This window comes from Bubalus kerabau, chromosome 15 (genome assembly GCF_029407905.1).
Source record: "Bubalus kerabau isolate K-KA32 ecotype Philippines breed swamp buffalo chromosome 15, PCC_UOA_SB_1v2, whole genome shotgun sequence".
Classification (NCBI taxonomy): domain Eukaryota; kingdom Metazoa; phylum Chordata; class Mammalia; order Artiodactyla; family Bovidae; genus Bubalus; species Bubalus kerabau.
Window position 1 is genome coordinate 44,737,243 of NC_073638.1, and position 13,659 is coordinate 44,750,901.

Here is a 13,659-nt window from a genome sequence, read left to right on the forward strand (position 1 = left end):
TTCTAGGCAAGAGTACTGGAGTGGGGTGCCATTGCCTTCTCTGTGGAATGAAGCAGGGCAAACGCTAATAGAGTTTTGCCAAGAAAGTGCACTGGTCACAGCAAACACCCTCTTCCAACAACACAAGAGAAGACTCTACACATGGACATCACCAGATGGTCAACACTGAAATCAGATTGATTATATTCTTTGCAGCCAAAGATGGAGAAGCTCTATACAGTCAGCAAAAACAAGACCAGGAGCTGACTGTGGCTCAGATCATGAACTCCCTCTTGCCAAATTCAGACTTAAATTGAGGAAAGTAGGGAAAACCACTAGACCATTCAGGTATGACCTAAATCAAATCCCTTATGATTATACAGTGGAAGTGAGAAATAGATTTAAGGGACTAGATCTGCTAGATAGACTGCCTGATGAACTATGGAATGAGGTTCGTGACATTGTACAGGAGACAGGGAGCAAGACCATCCCCATGGAAAAGAAATGCAAAAAAGCAAAATGGCTGTCGGAGGAGACCTTACAAATGGCTGTGAAAAGAAGAGAAGTGAAAAGCAAAGGAGAAAAGGAAAGATATAAGCATCTGAATGCAGAGTTCCAAAGAATAGCAAGAAGAGTTAAGAAAGCCTTCCTCAGTGATCAATGCAAAGAAATAGAGGAAAACAACAGAATGGGAAAGACTAGAGATCTCTTCAAGAAAATTAGAGATCCCAAGGGAACATTTCATGAAAAGATGGGCTCAATAAAAGGCAGAAATGGTATGGACCTAACAGAAGCAGAAGGTATTAAGAAGAGATGGCAAGAATACACAGAAGAACTGTACAAAAAAGATCTTCACGACCCAGAGAATCACGATGGTGTGATCACTCACCTAGAGCCAGACATCCTGGAATGTGAAGTCAAGTGGGCCTTAGGAAGCATCACTATGAACAAAACTAGTGGAGGTGATGGAATTCCAGTTGAGCTATTTCAAATCCTGAAAGATGATGCTGTGAGAGTGCTGCACTCAATATGCCAGCAAATTTGGAAAACTCAGCAGTGGCCACAGGACTGGAAAAGCTCAGTTTTCATTCCAATCACAAAGAAAGGCAATGCCAAAGAATGCTCAAACTCCTGCACAATTGCACTCATCTCACACGCTAGTAAAGTAATGCTCAAAATTCTCCAAGCCAGACTTCAGCAATACATGAACTGTGAACTTCCAGATGTTCAAGCTGGATTTAGAAAAGGCAGAGGAACCAGAGATCAAATTGCCAACATCCGCTGGATCATCGAAAAAGCAAGAGAGTTCCAAAACACATCTATTTCTGCGTTATTGACTATGCCAAAGCCTTTGACTGTGTGGATCACAATAAACTGGAAAATCTGAAAGAGATGGGAATACCAGACCACCTGACCTGCCTCTTGAGAAACCTATATGCAGGTCAGGAAGCAACAGTTAGAACTGGAGATGGAACAACAGACTGGTTCCAAATAGGAAAAGGAGTACGTCAAGGCTGTATATTGTCACCCTGCTTATTTAACTTATATGCAGAGTACATCATGAGAAACGCTGGGCTGGAAGAAGCACAAGCTGGAATCAAGATTGCTAGGAGACATATCAATAACCTCAGATATGCAGATGACACCACCCTTATGGCAGAAAATGAAGAGGAACTCAAAAGCCTCTTGATGAAAGTGAAAGTGGAGAGTGAAAAAGTTGGCTTAAAGCTCAACATTCAGAAAACGAAGATCATGGCATCTGGTCCCATCACTTCATGGGAAATAGATGGGGAAACAGTGGAAACTTTCTTTTTCTGGGCTCCAAAATCACTGCAGATGGTGACTGCAGCCATGAAATTGAAAGACGCTTACTCCTTGGAAGGAAAGTATGACCAACCTAGATAGCATATTGAAAAGCAGAGACATTACTTTGCCAACAAAGGTCCGTCTAGTCAAGGCTATGGTCATGTATGGATGTGAGAGTTGGACTGTGAAGAAGGCTGAGCGCTGAAGAATTTATGCTTTTGAACTGTGGTGTTGGAGAAGACCCTTGAGAATCCCTTGGACCTCAAGGAGATCAGGCCTGGGATTTCTTTGGAAGGAATGATGCTAAAGCTGAAACTCCAGTACTTTGGCTACCTCATGCGAAGAGTTGACTCATTGGAAAAGACTCTGATGCTGGGAGGGATTGGGGGCAGGAGGAGAAGGGGACGACAGAGGATGAGATGGCTGGATGGCATCACTAACTCGATGGACTTGAGTCTGAGTGAACTCCAGGGGTTGGTGATGGACAGGGAGGCCTGGCGTGCTGCGATTCATGGGGTTGCCAAAACGACTGAGCGACTGAACTGAACTGAACTGACTAATATTCCATTGTCTATATGTACCACATCTTCTTTATCTATTCTTCTGTCAATGAACATTTATGTTGCTCCATGTATTGGCTATTGTAAACAGTGCTACGATGAACATTGGGATACATGTATCCTTTAGGAACATGTTTTTCTCTGGATATGTGCCCAGGAGTGGGATTGTAGGGTCATATGGTAGCTCTATTTTTAGTTTTTTAAGGAACCTCTGTACTATTCTCCATAGTGGCTATACCAATTTATATTTCCACCAACAGTGTAGGAGGGTTCCCTTCTCCCCACACCCTCTCCAGCATTTATTGTTTGTGGATTTTTTGATGGTAGCCATTTTGCCTGGTATGAGGTGATATCTTATTATAGCTTTGATTTGCATTTCTCTAATAATTAGTGATGTTGAACATCTTTTCATGTGTTTCTTGGCTATTTCCTCAGCACCTCTGAAGACTGACCTGAATCAACCAGTTTAATAATCATTTTGAAGGCAATTTTACTGTCTCTTCTCACTATGACCTCCTGCCACATAATTCACTAACCAAGTTGCCTAGATAATAAAATCTATGCAAGTATCATCACTTAAATCTAACTCATTCTTAAAATATATTGAATAGATAAAGATTATGTTTCATTTTTTTAATGGGAAAATAGTAAATGCAGTCCAAGTCTATGTAAAATTTCACCTGAAAGAGATTTTGTTGTAACAGAAACCAAAATTGTGTCATTAGCTTTGGGACTGAACTAAGGGTAGAAGTGGAAAGAGCCTTGGGGAGACTTTTATTGACATCTGGAAGGTTCTTATAGATAGCGTGGGTTTGAAAAATAGTGAGGAAAATATTTTAAGAATTAAAGAAAAGACACTTGACAGGTAGTGGTGGAGTATCTGTCAGTATAGTCACTTGAGCTTAAATGGAAAATATAAAGGATGCCTTATATACTCTGGAATTTGACTAAGAAGATTTCTAGGAAGAATGTAAAAAATTCTATCTAGTGTCTTATAGTTGCCTGTGCTAAAATGTAAGAGTGTTATGAACTACAGAAGGATTTTTTGGTTCTTTTGAAAAAATTTAAAAACATAAAAGGGAGCCATATCTTGCTGAGTTTGAAAATAAGGCTATTTCTTACTCCCATTATCTTCCAGAAAAATATTCTCAAGGTAAGAAATGGCTTTAGATCAAAGATCAGATCTGGTTTGAGCTGTAAGAGCCTTTGTTAAGACTTCAGAAAGATCTAAGACCTCACTGACTCTTTCAGCTATACGAAAGTCATTCTAAGAATCTTAATGGCATGTTTCATAGACTTTTTTTTTTTAAGCAGTTTAAAAAATCTCAAGGGGATTTTCTCACAAAATACCAGAGGAAGAGTTATTTGAAAGAGATTTATGGGTATGGATTTTGTGTAATGGAATCAATTTAAATCTGATACACAGAAAGCCCACAAAATTGTTTTTAATAGCTGTATTGACATATAATTCACATTCCATGCTAGTCACCCATTTAAAGTGTACAAGTCAATGATTTTTAAATATTCACAGATATATGCAGCCATCGTCATGGCCTATTTTAGAACACCTTCATCACCTTCTATAGAAATCCTGTATCTTTTAATATCATCTCAGATGCCCCTGGCCATAGGCAACCACAATCTATTTCTGTCTCTATAGATTTCCTTATTATGAACATGTCATGTGAGTAGAATCCTATAATATGTGGTCTTTTGTGACTGGCTTCTTTCACTTAGCATAATGTTTTAAAGGTTTATTTATGTTGTAGGATGCATCAGTACTTCAACACTTTTAATGGCTGAAAAATGTCCCGTTGCATAAGACCACTTTTTGTTTATCTACTCTTAAGTTGATAGACCTTTGACTTGTTTCTTCCTTTTTTTTTAATTAATTTTTTAAATTGATGTTTCTTCCTTTTGTATGCATGCTAAGTTGCTTCAGTGGGTAGTGTCTGACTCTGTGTGACCCTATGGACTGTAGCCTGCCAGGCTCCTCTGTCCATGGGATTCTCCAGGCAAGAATACTGGACTGGGTTGTCATGCCCTCCTCCAGGGGATCTTCCCGACCTAGGGATCGAACCTGCATCTATTATGTCTCCATTGGTAGGTAGGTTCTTCACCACTGTGCCACCTATCTATAAGACTCTACTGATACAGGGTAGAAAATCTGCAGTAAATACTTCTGTTCATAAAGATGGAATACAGGAGTCACATAGAAACACCAGCCCATAGAAATTTTAAAATCCACAAGACACATGTTGCTATTTTTCTGATCAGAGTCCAATCCTACTCCCTGTAATAAGTCTCTGTGGCTCTTAGCTCTTCCTTTTGGGCTTTTAATTCTATCCTCTGAATCACTCTTCCTTTTCCAGGGGTCGCAAAGAGTTGGACATAAATGAGCAAGTGACCACATACACACAGGAGTCACTATTGAAGAAATGAGACAAATGCAACCAGAATTTCTGCCTCACAAAATAATGCCTATAATAATATGATTTTGAGTGACTTGTTACACAACTATAGTACATTACTTTTCTTCAGCTAATGTAATTCCCTAAGCCTCCAAATTTCAGAGATATCTTCAACTCTTTTTATTTTTAAACTTCCACACTAATTCATCAGCAATTCCTTTTTGGTCCTTTACATAAACTGGATCTTGAACAGGTGAATTTCTCTCTAAGTACACTGCAACCCCCCTGGCCTAATGCATCATCATCTCAGATGATGACCTCAGAAGATGATCTCAGAAGATAACCTTATTGGTCCTCTACTTCCACTTCCCTACAATCAACTTTTGAAAACAACCAGAGTAAACTTTAATAATATATTCACATTAGGTTAGTAGTTTCTTTTTTAAAAAATTATTGGCTTCCTGTTCCTTTTACAACAAAACTCAAACACTTTGCCACGGTTGATGAAGCTCTCCATGAACTGTTTCTGTGTATCTCTTTCCTCCTGGTTTACCATGGCCTCTCTATTGCTTGAGATTGTCAGAATCTTTGTACTAGCTGTTTTCTGTCTAGCAGTTTTTCCTCCAGTCTCTATATCAGTGGGTCTTTCTTATATTTCAGCATTCTACTCAACTACCACCTACAAGTGGCCTTCTTTGTCATACTCTCTAGGAAATCACTCACACCATTACAGTTGCCCTTTATAAATATACCATCCCAATTTACTTGTTTCTTCCAACCACTTATATGTTCTATATTTATATGGTTTATTTATACTCTAGAGTCTCTCCCTTCAAAATCTAAACTGCATGAGAATTCTGTGCCATTACACATTATATCTCTGTTCAATTTATCAACATATCTTCAATGCTTACTCAGTTCTTAGAATATAATAAGGGCTCAGCAAGTGTGGATGCATGCCTATCTCACATCTACACATAAAATAACCTAAAGACCTTGATCAAATGCTCCTTTTGTAGACTGAGGTCACAATGTCAGGAAATTATCAATGTTTGAGGTCCCTCCTTCACTTTCCCCAGCATTTCTCCTAAAGATGCCAAGAGATATATGTAAATTTTTAACTGATCAGGAAATTATTTTTTTTCATAGTAATTCCCATTTAGCAAAGCTCAGATGATATCTGATGTGAAATACAAAGACCTATGAACACTCTGCAGAGAAGGCAATGGCACCCCACTCCAGTACTCTTGCCTGGAAAATCCCATGGACGGAGGAGCCTGGTAGGCTGCAGTCCATGGGATCGCTAAGAGTCGGACACGACTGAGCGACTTCACTTTCCCTTTTCACTTTCATGCATTGGAGAAGGAAATGGCAACCCACTCCAGTGTTCTTGCCTGGAGAATCCTAGGGACGGGGGAGCCTGGTAGGCTGCCGTCTATGGGGTTGCACAGAGTCGGACATGACTGAAGTGACTTAGCAGCAGCAGCAGCATGAACACTCTGAGATATGGGTCCAAAATGTCCAGAGGGAAACTGGTTCTATATTCAGGACTTTTAGAGTTTACATAACTAAGTTCCAAAAAGTCACGGGAGTCAGGATGCATTTGGGATTTTTACAGGACAATTAGAAATGGTGTTTATAATAAATCCAATATTACATTTACACCTCAAAAGACACTCAGGGCAAGAGATGATATCGATTAAAGGTGAAAATGTGAAGCCATATATTGCTGAGACCACTCCTGTGTTTAGAATGTGACAAGATCAAATGGAAGCTTGTAAACCTGAATAGTCTTGCCCTGGAGGACCTTTTCACATATTATGGTGATGGACTGAATAATTATCAATGACGCAGTGAAATTCTAACTTCATTCTTTCATGATCATTTCTGTGAGGGGTCCATAGCCACATACAAGGGTGTGGAATGTGACATAATAGAAATAAATCTTTGGTCTCTATCCCCAGTTCCTAACACAGGGCTCTAAAACTCTTGTAAGTTCCTTAAAGACAGGGGTGCTGGATGCATCTTTTGTTCAAATATTTGTTCTTTAACCCTGGTTCCTGACACAGGGCTTCAAACCCTTGGAACTTCTGGTGTGTATCATTTGTTTGAATGAGGAGACCCTTGGTGGGATTCTGTATAGCTTCTGGATGAGGGCTGGTCATCAAAGAGACCAAACCATGATGAGAAGCTTGGAACTTTATGTCCACACCCTATTCTGCAGGGAGGATGAAGAGGATGAAGACTGATTACATAGCCTCCACGGAAATACTAAACTGTGTTGTGCTTCCAAGTTGAACAGATCCACATGCCAGAAGGGTTGTACACTCCAACTTTCTGGTGATGGAAGCTCCTACCCTGAAACCCTTTCAGATCCGGTGCATTATATCTCTCTATCTGACTGTCAATTTGTCCTTTATAATATCTTTTATGATAAGCTGGAAAATGCAAGCAAATGTTTTCATGAGTTTTGTGAACCCATCCCAGCAAATGATCAAACCTGGAAGAGTGCTGTGGGACTCCCTGGCTTTGTAGCCAAGTTGGTCAGAAGTGGGAGACCCTGGAGACCTGTTGCTTACAGCTGGTGTCTGGAGGGAGGGCAGAGTTGTGGAACTGAGCCTTAAATCTGTGAACTCTGACAGTACCTCCAGACAGTCATGTCACAACTGAATGAAAGAATAGAGCTTCAGGTTCATATCTAGATATTTAAGCTACATATTATTTTTCAACTGGTTGGTATGGAAGGCAAACTCACTACACATTTTTGTAAAATGTGCTGTGAGTGGAGAATAATGGATCCCATTAACCATTATTTAATAATTTTATGTGTTTTAAATGATCTTTGTTACCTTTTAGTATTTGTTATATATTTTTCCACTTAAAATTTATGATATTATGGATAACATACATTTTATAGTGTTACATTATAAATATTTTCCATTTTATTAGTTTTTAAATTATGTTTTCCATGCCTCACTTCTCTTGCTCCATTTTGCTGAGACAAGGACTTTTATGATCAAAGTGTTGCTTCCAGGTGCTTTAAAGCGTTGCCTCAGTATTTGTTCTGATAGGAATTCCTATACTCCAGAAAAAATCTCTCCTCACCCTTTCCAGTAGTGATGTTAATATGGGTGGCTTATTATATAAGAAATACACTTTAGTACAATCTTAGACAACATTTCTAGCTTTTAAAATAGATTCTAATCTCTTAATAAATCTAGATTGTGGAACTATAGCTCTTGTTAACATATTAATTGCAATGCTTAGAATTAAAAGATGCTCTTTAAAATTCCTACAGATAAGGAAGACTACATTGTACCAGTTGGGAGTATTTGTTATTAGCGTGTTTAAATATGAGTAGACTTCCAGTCAAATCATGTGATTGTGGTGTCCAGACCTTATTTTCTATAGATAGATAGAAATCAATCCAGTTTTCACATTCATTTCCTTTTTTTTTTGAGTCTTCACAACCTAGATCTTCTCGGGGTAGAGTTTGTTCAGAAGACCTAATAAAGGAACAATTTAGTATTGCTGATCCTGCTCAGATCCTTAAGATCAGTGACAGTGCTGAGGTCATTGGACTGATTGTGGCTCAGAGTTTAGATCCAAGGACTTGATGCTGTTAAATCTAGAAGAATTGAGTTCACATCTCTCCAGACAAACTCTTGGTACTCTCTAGCACTCGATATATTCATCTGTAAATTGAGGTAAATTTATGACACCAGGAACATGGGATTACTGTGAAAAATTAAATGGAGAAGCATAGTGGTTTTGGATCTAGGCTTTCTAGATTCAAACAGTGGTCCCACAACTTCCTAGCTGCATGATTTTGAGTTATCTACATGATGTCTCTGTGCCACAGATGATTCATTTGTAAAATAAAAACAATAGTACTATTTCACAGGGTTTGGGGGGCTTCCCTGGTGGCTCTGTCAGTATGCAGGAGATGTTGGTTCAAATCCTGGGTCTGGAAGATCCCCTGAAGAAGGGCATGGCAACCCACTCCAGTATTCTTGCCTGGAAAATCTCATGGACAGAGGAGCCTGGTGTGCTACAGTCCATGGGATTACAAAGAGTTGGACATGACTGAACCAACTGAGTTCCCAAAGGATTTCTATGAGAGTCAGCCAGTCAACATCCCAATGTGCTTAGAATAGGGTTTGGCACGTTGTTAAGTACAAATTTTGTTTGCTAAATAAATGAAAGAAAAAATCCTAGAAATCCACAGGTGTTAATACATAATAGTGATAATTATTAATATCATTTTTACTGATTTAAAGTGTCTCCCAGCTGGTTTACAAGTGTATAAAATTGAGAGTTAGAAGTAATATATTTTCAGTACAGCTATTGTGGAAAACAGTATGGAGGTTCCTCAGAAAACTAAAAATAGAGTTGGCATATGATCCAGCAATCCCGCACCTGGTCATATATCCAGACAAAGCTATAATTAAAAAATATAATGCATCCCTATGTTCATAGCAGCACTATTTATAATAGCCAAGGCATGGAAAAACCCTAAATGCCCATTGACGCATTAATAGATTAAAATGTGGTGTGTGTGTGTGTATATATACACACACACACACACCCCCCCCCACATACATACACCAAATAATACCAATTAAAAGATGCTTACTCCTTGGAAGGAAGTTATAACCAATCTAGACAGCATATTAAAAAGCAGAGACATTACATTGTCAACAGAGGTCCGTCTAGTCAAGGCTGTGGTTTTTCCAGTAGTCATGTATGGATGTGAGGGTTGGACTTGTAAAGAAAGCTGAGCACCAAAGAATTGATGCTTTTGAACTGTGGTGTTGGAGAAGACTCTTGAGAGTCCCTTGGACTGCAAGGAGATCCAACCAGTCTATCCTAAAGGAGATTAGTCCTGAGTGTTCATTGGAAGGACTGATGTTGAAGCTGAAACTCCAATACTTTGGCCACCTCATGTGAAGAGCTGACTCATTTGAAAAGACCCTGATGCTGGGAAAGATTGGGGGCAGGAGGAGAAGGGGATGACAGAGGATGAGATGGGTGGATGGCATCACCGACTCAATGGACATGGGTTTGGGTAAACACTGGGAGTTGGTGATGGACAGGGAGGCCTGGCGTGCTGCAGTCCATGGGATCACAAAGAGTTGGATACAACTGAGTGCATGAACTGAACTGAACTGAATATCAATTGTATGTGAAATCTAAAATATGGCACAAATGAATATATCTGTGAAGCAGAAACAGACTCTCAGACATCGAGGACAGATTTGTGGTTTCCAAAGGGGAAAGGGAGCAGAGGAGGGAAGGATTAGGAATTTGGGATTAGCAGATTGAAACTAGTATATATAGAAAGCGTAAACAACAAGGTCCTACTGTATAGCACAGGAACTATTAATATATATAATATCCTGTGATAGCCATAAAAGAAAAAGAATATGGAAAAGAATATATATGTATACATAAGTCACTCTGCTGTACATCAGAAATCACCATAACAGTGTAAATCAACTATACTTCAATAAAATTTTAAAAGTATTATGATTTCAATTTAAGCAATTGGTGTGATGCTGCCAAACATAAATTTCTAGATCACCTGAAATGTTAAGAATGGATCCTAAGAATATATTCTGAACATTGCCTTTCTCAGGGCCTCCTTTACATCTCTGTTCCTCAGACTGTAGATGAGGGGGTTCAACATGGGGATCACCACTGTGTAGAACACAGACACTACTCTGTTCTGCTCAGTTGAGTACCTGGATTTGGGCATCACATAAACGAAGGTAATCGTTCCATAGTAGAGAGTGACTGCGGTGAGGTGAGAGGTGCAGGTGGAGAAGGCCTTGTGTCTCCCTTCAGTGGAGCGCATCTTCAGGATGGTGTTGAGGATGCAGATGTAAGAGAGAGCTATGACGGACACTGTGACCACAATGATGGAGCCAGAAGAGATGGAAGGGATAATTTCAGTAGTGGAGACCTCTGAGCAGGAAAGTTTCAACAGAGGAGAGAAATCACAGAAAAAGTGGTCTACCTGTGTTGGCCCACAGAAAGACAGAGTCAGTAAGCAACTACCAAATGTGCAAGCATTGACACACCCACCCAGGTATGATACCCCAACCAAGAGAACACAGACTCTAGGGGACATGTGTGTGGAGTAGAGCAGGGGCAAGCAGATGGCCACGTACCGGTCATAGGCCATGGCAGCCAGCAGGAAGCACTCAGCTGTCCCAAACATGACGACAGAACAGAGCTGGGCTTCACAGCCAGAAACAAGGAGGGCCAGTCTATGTCTGAGGAATCCTATAAGCATTATAGGTGTGACTGATGTGGAATACCCAATGTCTACAAAAGCCAAATGACTGAGGAAGAGGTACATGGGGGTGTGAAGATGGGAAAAACTTCTTATTAAAGTGATTATGCTGATATTGCCTATTAAGGTGACAACATAAATGCCTAGAAATACCACAAAGAAGAGAACGCAAAGTGTAGGATCCTCCGTTAACCCCAAAAGGATGAACTCTGTCACACTGGTGTGGTTTCCAGCCTCCATGTCCTCTGGGAATTGTTCCTGTTGAGGGAAATGTGAATATTCATTTGTTTAATGCATTCATTCTACACATTTCCAGTTTTCTTTGGCTCTTCCTAAATTTCTTTGGTTATTCCTCAGAGCCACTCACACTGATTATTTCCTCTTCCTAGTCTGTAAATACGGTGCTGTAGATGATTTTTTGATTATTTCTAAATCTACAATTTAGCTCCCCACTTTATTCATTTTTATACTTCCACTGCTAGTGTGCCTACTTCAGCTGAAATCCTGTTCATTTTCCCTTTACATTGATCTGTTTACCTCCTTGTCTTCATCCTTGTGTTCTTATAATTCACAATGTATTTGCCAAAGGAATCTCTTCCTGAAATTAAGAGCAAGTTTTGCCAAAGGGATTCTTCTAAGAATGTCATGATTTTTTCAGGCTTTAGGAGGAAACGTAACCTCTCTAGCAGAGGAAAGTGTACACTTTCTGATGTATCCTCTGCATATGACTCTTGGCTTTCTCTGGATAATTCCATCCAACACTTGCACCAATCCAACCTTCCTGAACTCTTTAGAGTCCCCTCAGTGAACTCTACCTTCTCTGGCCTTTAATCCTTGTTCTCCCACTTGGATGGCCTCAAACCTCCCACCTTCGTACCCTGGGTGGCTTCCGCTCATCCTTGAGATTGATTTATCTCCAAATCTGCCTCTGCTTTCTAAGAATTAATCAGAAAACTTTCCTTTGTGTTGATATCACACTTTGAAGATGTCTATATTGACATTATTTATAATAGAGTTATGGGTTTTTTTTTTGTTGTTGTTTGTGTATTTACATTTCACTACCCCCAGTTAATGCAGATTCTCCTTAACAATAATGTGTTTTATCCCTGTGTCACAAATGAGTAGTGCTTGAGAGCAAAATGTGCTGAAGAGAAACTTGTTAAATGAATTCATGCATGATTTATACAATGTAATGATTATACTGTGGGGAACCAGAGATGAATAAAATTTAGGTTCCCTGTTGAGAGAAACCAAGTCCTGTAGAAAAGAAAGAGATTAAATATGTATTAGTGTATAGAAAGTCTGTTGCTGCTGCTGCTACTGCTAAGTTGCTTCAGTCGTGTCCAACTCTGTGTGACCCCATAGACATCAACCCACCAGGCTCCCCGGTCCCTGGGATTCTCCAGGCAAGAATTCTGGAGTGGGTTGCCATTTCTTTCTCCGATGCATGAAAGTGAAAAGTGAAAGTGAAGTTGCTCATTCGTATCCAACTCTTAGAGACCCCATGGACTGCAGCCCACCAGGCTCCTCCGTCCATGGGATCTTCCAGGCAAGAGTACTGGAGTGGGGTGCCATTGCCTTCTCCGAGAAAGTCTGTTAGTGTGGCATAAATAAAATAATTGCTTATGTTGCTTCTAAATGAAAATTGAATAATTATATTGGGGAAAAACACTTGGAAATTAAAAAAAAAATTCCTCTCAAATCTGGCTACTATCACACAAGTTAACTATTACAAATTTAGTAATTATTTCCAGGAATTTTTTTCCTTTGTATATTTTAATATAACTATAACTATTATATTTATTTATTTTTATTAATTTAATAATTTTTAATTTATATTTAAATAAATTTAAATTTAACAATTAATTTAATTATTTATTAATATAAATATAACTATTATAACATAAAAGAAAACTATAGGCCAATATCACTGATGAACATAGATGCAAAAATCCTTAACAAAATTCTAGCAATCAGAATCCAACAACACATTAAAAAGATCATACACCATGACCAAGTGGGCTTTATCCCAGGGATGCAAGGATTCTTCAATATCCGCAAATCAATCAATGTAATATACCACATTAACAAATTGAAAAATAAAAACCATATGATTATCTCAATAGATGCAGAGAAAGCCTTTGACAAAATTCAACATCCATTTATGATCAAAACTCTCCAGAAAGCAGGAATAGAAGGAACATACCTCAACATAATAAAAGCTATATATGACAAACCCACAGCAAACATTATCCTCAATGGTGAAAAATTGAAAGCATTTCCTCTAAAGTCAGGAACAAGACAAGGGTGCCCACTTTCACCATTACTATTCAACATAGTTTTGGAAGTTTTGGCCACAGCAATCAGAGCAGAAAAAGAAATACAAGGAATCCAAATTGGAAAAGAAGAAGTAAAGCTCTCACTATTTGCAGATGACATGATACTCTGCATAGAAAACCCTAAAACGACTCCACCAGAAAATTACTAGAACTAATCAATGACTATAGTAAAGTTGCAGGATATAAAATCAACACCCAGAAATCCCTTGCATTCCTATACACTAATAATGAGAAAACAGAAAGAGAAATTAAGGAAACAGTTCCAT

General features: G+C 39.0%; 1 protein-coding gene across 1 annotated transcript; it reads right to left on the reverse strand.

The window, feature by feature from the left end:
* Positions 1-10,361: 10,361 nt before the first annotated feature.
* LOC129629010 (olfactory receptor 491-like) lies at positions 10,362-11,294 on the reverse strand. Its single transcript, XM_055548751.1, has one exon. It carries the CDS (start codon positions 11,292-11,294, stop codon positions 10,362-10,364), a length of 933 nt encoding a protein of 310 aa, XP_055404726.1.
* Between the last annotated feature and the right edge of the window lie 2,365 nt (positions 11,295-13,659).

Coding starts and splice junctions, on each gene's coding strand:
- LOC129629010 (XM_055548751.1), bottom strand. CDS start 11,294: ATGGAGGCTGGAAACCACACCAGTGTGACAGAGTTCATCCTTTTGGGG.